Genomic DNA, 16,523 nt, shown 5'->3' with positions numbered 1-16,523 from the left:
GGGACCGAGCGCGGGCCTGGCTTGCTCCCCGCGGCGCACCTGCCTTGGCCGTACCCCGCCTCCCCTGACCTCCGCGGAACCTGAGGAGCCTGCGAACCTTCTACAGAAGTGTGTCCTTGCCCCGTCGTGCGTGCTCTACCGGGGTCTCCAACTCCTCCTAGAGTCTCGAAGCCGTCTCCCCGCGGTGTCCAAGCCCTCCTCCCAGGGTCTCCGCACCCTTTCCTGTGGGATTTCCAACGCTCCTCTCCCTGGGCCCATGCCACACCTGAGGGCACTGGGTCCTGTTGGTGCTTAGTATCTGAGGCCTGCTGTTTAGTTTACAACATTCAGTTTCCCGTCCAGTGGGCAAGAAGTAAGATCTTAACCAGTCCTGTCAAGATACCTAAGATTCTGAATGAGTGGAATTAACAGTGAGGTTCATTCATAAAGATTAAGTGTGAAGAAGGTGAGTAATTTATTGATACGGGGCGGGGGGAGGGGGAGGGAATCTGGACTCATTGAACAAGAAAAGAGATCTGCCCAACAATCCCCAAACTGGGGAAATCAGATGCCATCGCCTGGCAACTTACCTAGAAGCCCAAGAGACTGGGACAATTGCAGATCTACGTACCGGGTTGTCTGATAGCAATAGTGGCAAGTCTGAAATAATCATATTTCTATAGACCTCGTGCAGGAGGAAATCAAAGTAAAGAACTACACACTTGCAAGAGGGAATACTGACTTCTCTGTCTCCTTTCCCTTTAGATTTTGCAGCAACTTACTTTGGTAAACAACTCTGAATGTGTCTGAATCAGGTAAGATGTCGGTGTTCATTCCTGCTGTAGGGCTATAGAAAAGTAAGAAGATTTCTCTCTAAACACAAGGAAGCACACCCAGGACTAATACAGACTTCTCAGCTCAAAAATTTTTCTTTTAACTCTATTCTCTGGAAAATACATTTGGGTTATAGCGGGGGCGGGGGGGAGGGTTGTTAAAGTTTTCTTTTTTTATTATTTATTTTTTCAAAATGTAAAGCAACTCAGCTTTGAAACATTTCAGTTTTTCAAAATGCTTGGTCTTAAACTCATCCACTTCTCAGATGGCAATTTAAGTAATTGCCTTAAGAACTTTGTCATTGAGATTGTTTTGAATATAATTTATTTTTTTCAATCAAACTGATCGATTTCTATGTGCATTATATTATTTTCTCTGCTATATTATAAAGTCCCTAAGGTCAGGGATTTATGAATCCTTGCACAGAATGAGTAGTTTGAATTGTGGAGCTGAATATATGATCAATATACAGAGATTTTCTTTCCTTTTCCTGTCTAATTCTATGTGTTTTATGCTTCATCCAGATACCTCCTCTAGTTTAACATAAACTAGTCAGCACTGATAAACTTGTGACTTACTTGTTTTTAAATTATCAATGGCTTATTTTAAATCCTAGACAGTTTTCTCTGACCTAGGATAAATTTTTACAGTTTCTCCTTCCCTGCAACCAAGCTGACTCAAACTCTAAAAATGCAAATTATTTCTAATACTATTTAAAGTAGAATAAAATTGAGGATCAGTTTTCTACAGAAGCATCATATTGTGGGGCCTGAAAAATGTTTAAGAGATATTTGCCTGTTTTCACTGGCATAGTATATATTGGGTAAGACAGGCTTTAAAACAGGAAATTATTTTGCAGTCATTTGTATTATTGTAGATTATAGCCATCTTATAAGGAAACCAGTGCTGTATGACAAGGGTCCTTGTATTTGAACTTGGAGACAGACATCTTGATATATTTCATGTTGGTGAAATGAGTTTCCTTCTAGTTCATATCAGAATTGAAACAGACATTGGAAGGATATAACTCTGAATTTCTTCACTAGGAAGAAGTGCCCAGAAAAGAGATTTTTTAGTTATATGACTTCTCAAAAAATAGTGAGATGTCAGGTTCCTCACCATTTAAGATGCGACTAGTTCATCTGGACCTGAAAGGAGCCCCGCCAAAGGTCTGCTACCTCTCGGAGGTAAGAGCTCCCTTTCTTCTCTAGAGAATCACTTTGCCTCGGGTTTGGTTATGAAGTTGTGAACAGTGTTCTGTACATACATTTTTGGAACTCAACCATGGGTTCTGAGTTGCGGCGTGGTGGCAGCAGCATAGATCTTGAATTTCCCCCATATCCCCTCACAAAGCAGATAGCAACCAGGATGGCAAAAGGAAAAACAGAAAAGACAAAAGCCCACAACCTCTGTTGTGAACCAAATCGCGTCTCCTAAAAAGATATGTTTAAATCCTAACCCAGCGGACCTGTTAATGTGACCTGTGATTTAAAGATAGGGTCTTTGCAGATGTCTCTGACATTAGATGAGGTCATATGGGAACAGGGTGAGCTCTAATCCAATAAGTGGTGTTTGTATAAGGAGAGGGGACAATAGACACAGAGGGAAGAGGACATGAGGACAGAGGCAGAGACTAGAATTGATGCATCTGCATGCCCAGGAGGGTAAAGGATGCCAGAAACTCGCAGAATCTGGAAGAGACAGGGAGGATGCCCCTTACAGCCTGGGAGGGAGCACGGCCCTGCTGACACCTAGATTTTGGGCTTCATCCTCCCAAGCTGTGAGAGAACACATTCTTACTATTTCAAGCTCCCCGGTTTGTGATGACTTGTTATGGCAGCCACAGGAAAAGCATGTACTCTAAAACAAATGTAAGTTATCAGGATTTTCCTGTGAATGCCAAAATGCAAGGGGCGGGGCCAAACCACGGACAGACAGCTCAACACTCCTGTGGGGTTAGCAGCTGGGCAGGGGATGGTAGAGGAAAGGTAAAAAAGAATTTAGGATCTTCCCTAGTGGTTCAGTGGCTAAGACTCCAAGTCCCCAATGTGGGGGGCCCAAGTGCGATCCCCAGTCAGGAAACTAGATCCCACATGATGCAAATGAGAGTCTGCATGCCACAACGAAGATCAAAGATCCCACGTGCCGCAACTAAGACCTAGTGCAGCCAAATAAATACAAATAAATATTAAAAAAAAAAAATAGAATTCAGATGACTCCAAGACCAGGGAATCCACAAAATAGCCCAACAAGTAAAGGTAAGTCAGAAACTGGATGAGATGTCACTGGCTCCAGATTGAGAATGAGTGAACTGGGGAGTAACATTGAGGTAAAGGAGAGAGAAGTTTCAAATACTGGAGAAACAGGATCCAGAGGGAGTGAAGACGGAGTGCTATGGAAGTAGCTGCACAAAGTCCATAACTCCTAATCCTTTATGTAACAGCTGCAGAGGGAGCCCTGGGCTGGCCCAGCTCCATCCCAAACGTAAGAACCTGCTCTCCAAATACAAGAAAACAAATCTCATTGTAAAATGAGCAATAGGAAAGGAGTGTGGTTGTGCCATGTGAAAAAACATTGCCGGAAAATAGAGGACCATGATTTGAGTAACAGTGAAGGCGCACCAGCACCATGTGACCACAAAGCAGATGGCACAGTTCTGTAATATTTCAAAACAAGATCAGAGATACTAAGAAGCTATGGAAGAACAGCATGAGTTAGAAATAGAAACGCCCAGTCCCACATGCTGCAACTAATGACCCGGCGTGCTGCAGTGAACATCGAAGATCCCCCATACTGCTCTTAGAACCCACGGTAGCCAAATAAATATTTTAAAAAGCACAGAAAGCCATAGCCAGACAAAAGTAGATTGTGAAAAGATTGCCTCCAGACTCAGGAATGAATTATAAGAAAAAAAAAATCAGAAATAGAGACTAAACTAGAAAAAGGACAAAAGTGAATAGACACCATGGGAACCAGTGTTGAGAAAGCAACGGCAGAAAAGAAAAAAAAGTCCAACGTGAAGAGATAAAGGCACCGTGACAAATGGATAGGTGTGAGAGACCGGCAAAGAAGACCCAGTTTGCGTGTAGCTGGAGCCCCCTGCTGTTGCTAACGGACAGAGTCAGGTTCAGCCAACAATTTCTTATTCATTTCATTACCTGCTGCTGCTAACAGTCAGGTTCAGCCAACAATTTCTTATTCATTTCATTACCTGCTGCTGCTAACAGTCAGGTTCAGACAACAATTTCTTATTCCCCCTGTTTCTGAGGATTTGCTGGGTGGCTCCCTCAGGCTGAGCTTAGCAGCCTGTCAGCCACCCAGGGCACCGAAGATCCCTACCAGCCCCAACAGAAATGCTAAAGAGGCCACCCAATGGTCAGATGGCTAAAGGCTGCAAGGAAAACCAGGAGCAAAAATGCTGCGGAAAATATGGAAATGCTATAACCGTTATGTTTCATTTGTGCAAGTGACTGACCTGGGTTAGTTTGACTCCTTTCCACAATCAGCCTCCTCTTATAATTTGCAGTCAATTGTCAATGACCCACTTTATAAATGATCTTAGCTAATTCCTGGTCCGAAGCTGATTTCCTTCTATCCAGCATGCTGAATAATGTTCCCATGTTCCTGGGGAAAGAAAGCTTTGACAGCAACATCAGCGAGAGTGCTACAAATTGTATAAAACTTGTAGTGGCCCTTGTCTGGAGGTGGATTTATATTCTAAATAGTTACAGGAGCCCTCACCCCTGCCTGTGATGCCAGGCTAAAAGAAAATCTCAGTGCTGTGTACAGTAGATACAGCCCTAAAAGTCCTGGAGGATAGGAGTCCATGTTCTTTAGATAAAGGTGGAAAAAAGAAGTGGGAGAGAACCAGGGCAGGGACCCCGTAAGCACAGAGGGACAACCTCTTTCCTCCTTCATCTACCTCCTCTAGGCTTCTTCCAGGTGCCCACCACTAGCCCTCCAGAGCCTATAGGCTCCCATCGCCCCAGGCCGCCCCTTCCCTGTGTTCTAGGAGGCCCCCATGCTGCAAGTCTCATCCAGATGAGGTGCCGTCTGACCCTGCTTGCCCAACCGTCCCTCCCCAGCTAAGCCACTAGGCAGCTGCTATTCTATAGCAAGCAGAAACCCTGCCCCTTGTGTCAAGTGAACACGTCACTACATTTGTGTTTAGTTGGCATAACACAGAGTACACATTTCAGGTGGAAAGTTTCCAGGAGAATTATCAGTCCAAAGATCAGCTATAATGCATGTCCATCAGCTAAAAGAATGAGTCTGTGACCTGCATGTGTGTCGTTTTCCATTCAAATAGTCATGTTTTCATGACGTTTCTGTCTCCTCCCCAGATTTTCCCCCTGTTCCGTGCCCTGGGTGCAAATGGCATCCTCATTGAGTATGAAGACATGTTTCCCTACGAGGGCCACCTGAGGCTGCTGAGGGCCAAGCATGCGTACAGGTATCTGAGGTGCCAAGCAGGGCAATGCCTCTGTAGAGAAGATGGGATGTGCAGGGCAGCAACCTGGAGGGGGGTGGGGCAGGAATCATAAAAATAAAGCACGTTCACTGAAGAGAATTTGGAAACGTTTAAAATATAAGCATCCATATAGTCAAAGCTATGGATTTTCCAGTAGTCATGTACAGATGTGAGAGCTGGACCATGAGGAAGGCTGCGTGCCAAAGAACTGATGCTTTTGAACTGTGGTGTTGGAGAAGACTCTTGAGAGTCCCTTGGACTGCAAAGAGATCAAACCAGTCAATTGTAAAGGAAATCAACTCTGAATACTCATTGGAAGGACTGAAGCTGAAGCTCCAATACTTTTGCCACCTGATGTGAAGAGCTGATACGTTGGAAAAGGCCCTGATGCTGGGAAAGATTGAGGACAGGAGGAGAAGTGGGCAACAGAGGACGAGGTGATTGGAAGACATCACTGACTCAACGGACAAGAGTTTGAGCAAGCTCTAGGAGATAGTGATGGTCAGGGAAGCCTAGCGTGCTGCAGTCCATGGGGTCACAAAGAATCAGACATGACTTAGAAACTGAGAAACAACAACCACAAATGATCCCCCAGAAGGAAGCGCTGTGATTTGTTTCAGTCTTGTCTGTGGATATGAAATGCATGGAGGACACTTTGACAGGTGTCCATGCAGAAGAAGGAGGGAGGGTCTTTAAGGCCCCAAGTGGGATCTTTATCAGAAAAGTGAGGATTAAAGGGGAAAGGATCAGAATCATGGAGAAGGCAATGGCACCCCACTCCAGTACTCTTGCCTGGAAAATCCCATGGACGGAGGAGCCTGGTGGGCCGCAGTCCATGGGGTTGCTAAGAGTTGGACATGACTGAGTGACTTCACTTTCACTTTTCTCTTTCATGCATTGGAGAAGGAAATGGCAACCCACTCCAGTGTTCTTGCCTGGAGAATCCCAGGGACGGGAGAGCCTGGTGGACTGCCGTCTATGGGGTTGCACAGAGTCGGACACAACTGAAGCAACTTAGCAGCAGCAGCAGCAGCAGATCAGAATCAGGAAAGTCAGATAGCATGGTCATGGGCATACCGCATTTGGCTTTAAAATTATGGGTATCCATGTAAATCAATAACAAATAGCCCAAAAGAAAATTGGACAAAGAACATTTTGATCCCCCCAAAAGAAAGAAGTATATGGTAATAATAAAACAATGAAATGCCATTTTGGCTACCAAATTGGAGAAGCTTTTAAAACAAAATGATAGTCCTCTGTGTCCACAAGGGTGAGCAAAAACTAGCCTCCTGCTGGTGGGCTGTAGAGCAGCCTAACCGTTCTGGAGGGTGGCTTGGCTCTGTGTGACAGAACTCCCAACATGTGCCTATGAGTGGGAAGCAGGAAAGGCGTGATCCAGAGCATTAATGTGGTGATGGCAGAGGTGTTTGTGTTTCTCTGTACAACGAACGTGTTCTGTTCCTTTGTTTTTAAAAGTGAAAAAGGTACCAGGGTTCCAGTGAAGCTTGAAAAAGGTATATTTAAAGATAGAACCTTATGTCATCAGTTCATTTGTAAAACTGATTAACTTTAGAGATGGTTCAAACACAGAAATTGAGATGAATTCATAAATGACACCTCAGAGTAGAGTGGTCCGGGGCCCTTCCTGGATGGCATCCTCAGTAGTCTCAGTAGCAGGACAATGACCTGAACGAACACTCAGGCGTGCTGACAGTGACTTCCTTCCAAGGGTTTTGTCCATTTGTAGATGGATAAACAAATGCATGTGTGCTCAGTCATGCCTGACTCCTTGTAATCCCATGGACTATAATCTGCTAGGCTCCTCTGTCCATGGAAGTTTTCCAGGCAAGAATACTGGAGTGGGTTGCAATTTCCTACTCCAGGGGATCTTCCCAACCTGGGGACCGAATCCACGTCTCTTGAATCTTCTGCATTGGTAGGCAGATTCTTTACCACTGAGCCACCTGGAAAGCGCTAATAGATGCGGTTACTAACCCCCTCAGATGAGTCACTCCACGTAGTCTTGGTACTCTATTAAAGGGGTCACCAGCCTTTTCTATAAAGGGCCAGACAGTAGATATTTCAGTCTGTACAGCCCATCTCATCTCTGTTACAACTGTTTGTGGGGCAAAAGCAGCCACAGGTGATAATAATGAGTGGGCATGGCTATGACCCAATAAAACCGTATTTGTGGACACTGAAGGATGAATTCCATACAATTTTTGTTCTTTTGTTATTCAGTTGTGTCCGACTCTTTGCCACCCATGGACTGTAGCCCTCCAGGCTCTCCAGTCCATGGGGTATCCCAGGCAAGAATACTGGGGTAGGTTGCCATTTCCAGGAGGTCTTCCCAAGCCAGGGATCGAACCCATGTTTCCTGCACTGGCAGGTGGATTCTTTACTGCTGAGCCATCAGGGAAGCCCTCCCATATAGTTTTTGCAGGTCACAAAATGTTATTCTTCTCTTGATTGTTCTCAACAATTTTTAAATGTTGAAACCATTCTTAGGTCATGGGCTGTACAGAAACAAGCGGTGAATTTACCCTCAGGCCCTGTCTTCCCACCTTTGTTCTAGACTATGATTCCTTGTGTGGCCCAGTTTCTGGTAAAATGACCTCAGCTTCTTATAGAGTTTGAGTCAGAATAGCTGGTCAGAAGTAAACTGTTACTTGATGACATAACAGAGCATCGTTTTCCTGAACTGTAGCATGGAAGCCTTCTCTGAAAGCTTAAGAATACCTGTTGGGCTTTTCAGAGTTAGTGACCCTACTAGTTTCCTCAGTAGAGTCCCCCAGGAACCTGACAAGCGGGGATTGGGAGCCTAAATGGAAGCCGGCCTGCACCTCTTAGGGTGGTCTTTGTCTCTCTAGCCCTTCGGAAATCAAAGAGATCCTGCACCTGGCCACACTGAATGAGCTGGAGGTCATTCCCTTGGTGCAGACATTTGGGCACATGGAGGTAAGTGGGAGGAAGGGAAGTTACCTTGCACCCAGCTGTGGGGTTCAGGGGTGCACGGGCAGGGCTAGCCACCTGCAGGGAACAGCTCAGCGCTGCACAGAGAGGCTCTGTGAACAGCTGAGGAGCTGTTGTCTGATAAATCCAACATCCAGGCCCTCTCAACGTCAGTTTCCATAGACTTGTTTTTCCTTTGAGTGTCCATCCCACTTGCCAGTTATATGCACATCTCAATTTTTGGTTGACAGCTGGACATTTCAGATCATATGTTACAGCGAATCTGACTACCCCATGGGTAGTTGTAAATTGCCTGGATTTAATCTGTCTCTCCAGATGTGTGTGGCCACAAATGCCTCTGTTGGGTTTTTATTCTTGTTTTTATTTTTTGCTCTTAGGGGGTCACTCTTCTGTCTTGACAGCTGGTGATTCCACGCAGGTTGGGCAGTAGTTGTGCCCAAGCCCGTAAGGCTCCACGTTATGCCCCAGGGGCTAGGGGTGCCACACTTAAGAGCTCAGCCAGTGCTCAGTCTGCTGTGGCTCCTGCTTTCCACCCAGCCCTCTCAGGCCCGTGTGTGTGTGTGTGTGTGTGTGTGTGTGTGGCCCCAGCCAGCTGGTGTGAAGGAGAACATGTGTCACCTTTGTGGTCCTGTGAGGACCGCAGAATTCAGAACAGTTTGCCACTCTTACTGACAGGTCTCCAAGGACTGGGTTTACCCACATCCAGCCGCTGGTGGGCACAGGGGGTGGGGCCCTGGGCAGAAGCTGCAGAATCTCTGTTTTTACCCAAAGTTGTGGCGGTCTTTCATGAACAAACATTTCCCAGTTTGTTGTTCACCTTTGGTTGGTTTCTGAAGGCCTGAAATTGTTTTTGACAAATGGTTCCACTTTGTACTTGTTGTGTGTGTGTGTGTGTGTGTGTGTGTGTGATGGGCAGGGCAATGGGGAGTGGGTAGTTTGCCAGCCTCTTCACTTGAGCAAGAAGTCCACCCACATGTAGTTCTGCTGTGAAGGGAGACTGTCTTGTCCACTTTCTCACTCAGCCTAGTTAGAGGTGGAAGGGAGAAGGGCTGTTGACCAAGCAGCCTGGTTGCTCAGAGCCCTGGCTCCCGTGCCCAGGGCAGTCCCGCTGGCCCCCCTGGGAACTCTAATAGACACGAGGCTGGCAGGGTGCAGGGGCAGGAGCCCAACTGTGGGGAGCTCGGGCATAAGCTTCTCCCCAGGGTTGCCAGCTTTCCTATTGTCTCCCTGCAGTTCGTGCTGAAGCACGAGGCTCTCGCTCACCTCCGGGAAGTGGCACGTTTCCCCAACACCCTGAACCCCCACAAAGAGGAGTCCCTGGCACTGGTCACAGCCATGATCGACCAGGTGATGGAGCTGCACCCGGGCGCCCGGTGGTTCCACGTCGGCTGCGACGAGGTGGGTGCCTCCCCTTGCCAGCAGGCAACTCCCCTAAGTCTGCAGCAGCCCCTTCTCTTCACCTCAAGGTCACCTGCTCCCACCTCGTGGGGTCTTCTCTTAAATAGAAAAGTAGCTCCAGGAATAAAGAAAGGCTGGCTGAGGAGATGTGCCCCAGTGAGGGCTGTGGTCCCAGCTGACAAGTGATCTCCCGTGGGCAAACCTGCTGAGCCAGGCAGGGTGCAGTGGGGAGCAGGCACCCACGGGACAGCAGAGCAGCCCCTAGTTACTGCACGTTCATGTCCTTGGGGCCAAGGTGGCCATGAGATTGAGCCGGTTACTTTTCTCCATGTGAAGCAGTGCAGTTTCAGACAGTGGGAGAAGGGAAATACCACTTTAGGGTCATGGAGCACTGGCTGGAAAGGCAGTTCCCAGGGGTGCCCCACCTTGTTCTCAAGAAACACAGGATCTTAGGAAGATTATGAGCCACCGAGCAGTGACCCAAAGACCTCTGCTCGTCTGAGCTCAGGCATCTGAGCTAGGACAGTGGTTTGTGGACATTTTATTCCAGAGTTTGATCCTCTTCTTCAAAAAAACCTTTTTTTAAAAAAAACTACATGTAATATAGAATTTACCACCGAAAGCGATTGAAAGTGAACAGTCCGGTAACTTTTTAGTCATTCTCAGTGTTGTGCAGCCCTCATCCCCGCCTAGTGCAGGGCCTCTCATCTCCCCACCCACCCCCCGCCCTCTACCTCTGCATCCATCTCTCCTTTGTATCTCTGCATTATCCCCTCGCCCCAGCACCCCGTAAGTGAAATGCTGCTCCATGCATGGGCTTCTCTCCCTGGGCACCTTCTCCAGCTTCATTCATCTACATGGCAGCTGAGTGATATTCCAGCGTGTGGACAGGCCACGCTCTGTTTATCCATCTTGTGTTGCTGGACGTCTGGTCATTTTTACCTTCTGGCTCTTGTGGTGCTCCTGTGCCCAGGCTCAAGGGAGTCTTTGAGCTGAGTTTGGGTGTTGGTGAAGAGGCAGGGGCGCCCTTCACCGCCCCCTCCCCATGGGCAGCTTCCCCGAGATTCTCCCAGGCCACAGCATGAACCTTTGGGTGAGGATGAGTGGTCCCGGGGCCAACCCACCCGTGTCTCCTCCTAGGTCTACTACCTTGGAGAGGGTGAGACCTCAAGACAGTGGTTGCAGCAGGAGCCCAACAGCAAAGCAAAGCTGTGTCTGTCCCACATGGAGGCGGTGGCCAGCCACATGCGGGCCCGGTACCCCACTACAACGCCCCTGATGTGGGATGACATGCTGCGGGACATCCCCGAGGACCAGCTCTCAGGTCGGCAGGGCGTGGCCCTGGCGGGTGGGGGGTGGTAGTGGTGATGGTGCAGGTCATGCTCAGCAGTGGGGCTTCCTGGTGCCACGAGGAGTGGAAGCCAAGTGCTCCGAGCCCCCAGCTGCTCAGGAGAGACCTAGACCCTGTTGTAGAGCTGCACTGAAGCTTCTAGTTCCAGACCATCCCGTTATTAGGACCACTTTCATGTGTTTCTCATATGACAGTGCCGTTTCCCTAAAAGGTCTTGCAGGAGTGTGGTTGTGAGAGACCTGACCTGGAGGGTAGCATGAGGCCCTGGGGGCGGCACCGACCGTCGGGAGCAGGGGATAGGTTCGGAGCAGGGGCCCCCAGCAGACCATGAGAGCACCCAGTGCTTCTAGGGCCCTTGGCCTCACACGCCTGTACTGCCAGCCCTGTAGGGGCTCCACTGAGGTTCACACTGGCTGGTTGAGGGAAGCAGAGGCCCCCCCAGCCCAAGCCCAGCAAGGCCTAGCTTGAGGCTTTGGGGTGAGACGGGGAGATTGCCACACATGCTTCTGCAAGGTCCAGGTGTCCTGGCTGCAGCCGTTACCACGTGTGGCCACTTAAGTTTTCATTCATTATAAATAAGTCCGCTTAGCAGTGCATTCCTACTGCACCTGGGCCTGCCCCGAGTGCAGACACACTGCCGCTCCCTCCCTTGAGGGAGCACCGGGGCCCATGGCCTTAGCAGCTCCAGCAGTGTCCAGTCACTTCCAGAGCTGACTGGCCTGGCGGCTGCAGCGTTTATGACCAAACGCTTAGTGCAGTACTGAGTCTGTACTTGTTGCTGCTAAGTCATGTCAGTCGTGTCCGACTCTGTGCGACCCCACAGACGGGCGCCCACCAGGCTCCCCCATCCCTGGGATTCTCCAGGCAAGAACACTGGAGTGGGTTGCCATTTCCTTCTCCAATGCATGAAAGTGAAAAGTGAAAGCGAAGTCACTCAGTCGTGTCCGACTCCTAGCGACCCCATGGACTACAGCCCACCAGGCTCCTCCGTCCATGGGAGTTTCCAGGCAAGAGTACTGGAGTGGGTTGCCAGTGTCTTCTCTGGAGTCTGTACTTAAATCCATTTTAATGCAAGAAAGGAGGGCTGAAGGCTGAAGGGACCTGCCCTCATGGCCTCTCTCCACTCCCAGGGTCAAGGGTGCCGCAACTGGTGGAGCCTGTGCTTTGGGACTATGGGGCTGACCTGGACCTCCACGGGAAAGGTCAGTACCAGAACGGAGCCGGGCGGTCATGGGCTCCTCTTGGTTTTCCCCACAGACAAGCATGTATTTCGGGCTTCACAGCTACACCTCGTCAGGGCGTGCCACTCACACCTCTTACTTGCTCACCCAGCGCTCCTTGTGGAGAAGTACCGGAAGAGCGGCTTCTCCTGGCTCTGGGCCGCCAGCGCCTTCAAGGGGGCCACAGGAGTGAACCAGAGCCTGACCCCTATCGAGCACCACCTCAGAAACCACCTGCAGTGGCTGCAGGTGGCGGGCAGCGTGCCAGCGGACACGCTGCGGGGCATCATCCTGACTGGCTGGCAGAGGTGAGGCCATGTGGGGCCCAGGGATGCCCTTGGGAGGGTCGAAGCGGCTCCCATCACTCAGGACACATGGCCCTCCTCAGCCCATCCAGTCTGGGCCTCAGTTCTTACCTTCTGTCAAGAGGAAGCAGCCAGCACTCTGAGGAGGGTGTGGAGGACCAGCCGCACAAAACAAGCACTTGGGGTCAAGCCCCTCACACCACACTGCTGAGGGGATGCGGCTCAGGGTGTTAGCACCCCGGGGCACTGGGCCTCCTGGTGCACGCTCTGTCTGCACCGTGCGTGTCTGTGCATGTTCACACTACCCCAGCCACTTTGGGAGAGGCGTGAAGACAGACCTCAGCTCATTCAGAATTTCACACTATCTGAAAAGTAGAGTTACAAGTTAACGCCTAGTCCCAGGCAAGTCCTGGCCTCAGGTCCCATCCTGAGGGGGAGGCCAGGGGCCCCAACACCAAGGGCAGGAGGCCCTGACTCCATGGGAGGCAACTGGAGGCAGGGCTGACTGCTGACCCTCAGCCCTCACTTACAGAGCTGAGTCAAAGATGAACTTCAAAGAATTTCAAGGTGGCAACTGCAGAGCATTCAGCCCAGGCAGGTCCCTCTGGGTGGGATCTGAGTGTGACTGCCAGCTGCAGACCCACAAAACCAAGGAAGCTTCTAGAAGCAGCAGAAGCTTCTCGATCCCTGTCCTGTTTCGCGGTGGCTCATGCCCGAGCATCCGCTGAGTCCCTCTCCCGCGGACTTAGGTATGACCACTTCTCTGTGCTGTGCGAGCTGCTGCCCGTGGGAATCCCGTCCCTGGCCGTCTGTCTGCAGGCGCTGCTGCACGGTATGGTCCCCTGCTCCTCCCAGGAAACCAAGTGCCGGGACCCCCAACTGCCACCTCCACCTGGCTGGACTGTGGTCTTACAGCCTGGGTCTTCAAGCCTAAACCCAAGACAGAGGCCAGGAAGGTAGGGGGATGGGTTCCTCAGGCAGAGTGAACCCACAAGAAAGCTCATCATGGATAGGGTGCAGGAAAGGGCCCGTCTTCACTGGGTGAATATCCTGAATGCCCAGTGCCAGTGGGTGTGGCCCGCAGCTCCCTCACTTCTGGTTCTCGTGGGAGCAGCCAGGTGCAGGCAGAGATGCTTAGAGATGGACGAAACCAGCAGGCGTGCCTGATGGTGAAGCCCTGGTTAGGTAAACTCCCATTTGAGACCTGATGATAAAATGTGCTGTTGGAGCAGAAAGATGTCAAGGTGGTTGAGGAAAGTGAGGACTGAACAGTGAACATGTTTAGAATTGTGCTGAGCCACAGGGATGTGGAAGGACAGATACTGAGACTCTACCCTTTTCTAACCTTCCCGCAAGGCTGCTGTGGCCTTGGGCTCATCCATCCCTGAGGTCAGCACGTGTGCGGCTGGACCTGGCCAGCGGTCCTTCTCGATTGTTTTGCCCACCACCCATGCCCAAAGGTCGGGAGGTCCAGCCAGCACGGGGTCCAGGCCACCTCCTCCAGGGGCCTCTCTGACCTCCGTCTATGGTTGGTTTCAGGAGACTTTGCTGAAAATGTCAAAGCAAGAGTGGAGAACTTTCTTGGGATTTCGAGCCTAGAGGAAATGAGTTTTAGGAGGTAACACTCTCACTCCCTGCCCTGCCTCTCCCCTTCCATTTGAGCCCTTCCTCAGCACGGCGGCTCCCTGTGCAGTGAGGGCGCCGGCTCCTTCCCTGGCAGCGACATCCTGGCCCTCGTCACACAAGTCAGCCTCCACCTGTGCAGCTCCGTGGACGCGCTGCTGGAGAGGGACAGGTGAGCAGGCCGGGGAGTGACCCCCACCACCTCCTGGCAGGGCAAAGGCCAGCTAATACTGCAAGGAAGCTTCCTAGGTGGAAGCTTTTAAAAATCTAACTTGTAAAAATCTTTACCAGATTTTCAAAGGTCTTATTTTACAACCACCGAGGCAGCCTTACAAGCCACAGTGCACCCACCTATGTGTGTGGATTTGTCCCCCGCCCCCTGGCCCCCACCCCACTGCAGGTATGTGACCGGCTGGTTCAGCCCCTACCATCGCCGGAGGAAGCTCATTCACCCCGTCATGATCGAGCACATCCAGCCCCAGGCACTCAGGTAGCCCACGGCCCGCCCCACTGTGTCCATCCCCGGCACTGCCCACCCTCCACTGCACTGGGAGCCTTCTGGACGAGCTGACTAGGTATCACAGCCAGAGTCCTGGGTGGCCCAACTGAATCAGCTGTGCCCTTAGGTGTTACGAGAAGCTTGGACATTCCTGCCTGAGAGGGTTGAGGGTCACCAGACGCCCTGAGCTGGATCTGGGGCTCCTGGTAGGACCAGACTGCCTAGGGCTGTGGCTGCATGTGTCACCGTGGGGACAGGGTCCCAGCCAGCCTCCCCCCGCTCCCCCAGCTCTGCAAGCAGAGGCCAACACAGACTGTCCCCACTGAGTATAAGATGCCTTCAGCTGTCACGGCAGGTTCACGCACCAAGAAAAACCCTGCCAGCCAGTTGTGAAGTGCCTGCTGGTTACAAGGTCAAACTGACAGTCACTCATTGATTCCCAACAACCTTATGAGGCTGGTGCGAAGGGCCCAGTTCCATGGATGAGTAAATGGAAGCCCAGGATGTCCTGACCTGTGGGGTTCTGGAGGCTCTGAGGTATGCCCCAGGGCCCTCATTGGGCAGGCTAACTGTCTCGCTGGTCCTCAGTCTCCTGGCCAGGTGGAACGCCCTCGCAGGGGAGCTGGAGGCTGCCCTGCAGCGCATCTTCTACCCAGACACGGTGGAGGAGTGGCTGGAGGAGAACGTGCACCCCAGCCTGCAGCGGCTGCAGGCTCTGCTACAGGACCTGGGTGAGGCAGCCAGCCCCAGGCAGGACTCAGGTCAGGACCCCTGAGGGGAGAGGCCAAGCACAGGCTTTCAGTAGCCCTGCACCCTTGTCTAGCTGTACCCAGCCCCAAGTGCCACTCCTGAGTCCTGGACAGCCGTGCCAGCGGGCAGCACTCAGAGTAAATACGGAAGGAAAAGGCCTTCTGGGCCTGTGCAGTGATCAGCATTAGAACTTTCTTTTGAAATAAAAAAGAGAGTGGAATCCAGAAATCATGCTACTAGAAATTTGAAAGGCTTCATTACTACCCTGGCCTGGGCTGCTTACAGTGTGGCCCTCACAATGCTCCGGAGACCCTTCTCACCCAACCCAGCTCCTAGGGAGCAGAGTCAGCCAAACATTTTCCCTCTGGTCCTGGAGCCTCCTCCAGCCCTGGGACGAACACACCAGAAACCAGTGTACGGCATGTCACAGCTTTTAAGAGAAAAGCACTCCAGATTTAACCATTTGGAAACCTAACTTTGGCATGTTTAAATGACTGTCCCCATAGGTCTGGTTGGTAGCCATTACTTACAAAGGAGAGGATCTCATTTCTCTGAAGTTCCCTGAAGTTGCTCTCACCCAGGCAGCCTGAGAACCCTGGGTCCATGGGTCTACCAGGCCATTCCCAGTGTGGAAGCCTTGTGGGTTTCCCCAGAGATGCTCTTGGCACATGCTGTACCTTGGAGGGACCTGGGTTCAGAGAAAGCAGAAGAAAACCAACAGTGCAGGTGACGGTCAGTGTGGCTGGCACCCAGATGCCATGGGGGTGGCTGCAGCCAGCTGCCCAGGCCCTGCTGAAGGGCAGTCATGAGCCTCGCCCATTCTGGCCACATACAAACAGGCCCAACCGCCAGGATTTGAGAGAAGCTGGGAATACGGGTTCCAAGGGATGGGTGCAAGTTTTTAAATGCTGCTAGAAGCTAGAAGAGAAAACCTCTGCCTACACTGGGAGCAGGGGCAGGTTATCCTCCCTGTGAGAGCCCAGCTGCAATCCTGATTGTGATCTGGGCAAGGCAGCAGTGCGAGGTGGTATGAAGTGAGATCTTAATTCCCTGCCCAGAACTGAACCTGGATATCCTGGATGAGAGCCAGCAATCCTGGCCATCAGACCGGCAAGGGCTA

The 16,523-nt window shown here is 51.0% G+C and overlaps 1 protein-coding gene across 2 annotated transcripts; it reads left to right on the top strand.

Annotated features, from left to right (window-relative positions):
- The first annotated feature begins 354 nt into the window (after nucleotides 1-354).
- On the top strand, nucleotides 355-15,634 carry HEXD (hexosaminidase D). Of its 2 annotated transcripts, XM_061392441.1 has the most exons (14): nucleotides 355-445; nucleotides 745-794; nucleotides 1,860-2,000; nucleotides 5,157-5,266; nucleotides 8,155-8,242; nucleotides 9,491-9,655; nucleotides 10,796-10,979; nucleotides 12,137-12,208; nucleotides 12,339-12,534; nucleotides 13,281-13,363; nucleotides 14,071-14,149; nucleotides 14,225-14,326; nucleotides 14,555-14,644; nucleotides 15,242-15,634. In XM_061392441.1, the coding sequence occupies exons 3-14, from the start codon at nucleotides 1,917-1,919 to the stop codon at nucleotides 15,426-15,428; spliced, it is 1,440 nt and encodes a 479-aa protein (XP_061248425.1). In that variant the 5' UTR covers nucleotides 355-445; nucleotides 745-794; nucleotides 1,860-1,916; the 3' UTR covers nucleotides 15,429-15,634. The 2 variants fall into 2 exon arrangements, with proteins under 2 accessions (XP_061248425.1, XP_061248426.1); XM_061392442.1 differs by lacking the exons at nucleotides 355-445; nucleotides 745-794; nucleotides 5,157-5,266 and having other exon boundaries at nucleotides 1,912-2,000.
- The last annotated feature ends 889 nt before the right edge of the window (nucleotides 15,635-16,523 follow it).

The sequence above is a fragment of the Bos javanicus genome, chromosome 19 (assembly GCF_032452875.1).
Source record: "Bos javanicus breed banteng chromosome 19, ARS-OSU_banteng_1.0, whole genome shotgun sequence".
Classification (NCBI taxonomy): domain Eukaryota; kingdom Metazoa; phylum Chordata; class Mammalia; order Artiodactyla; family Bovidae; genus Bos; species Bos javanicus.
Note: the sequence above shows the minus strand (reverse complement) of the source record. Positions and strands in the feature narration are given on the sequence as shown.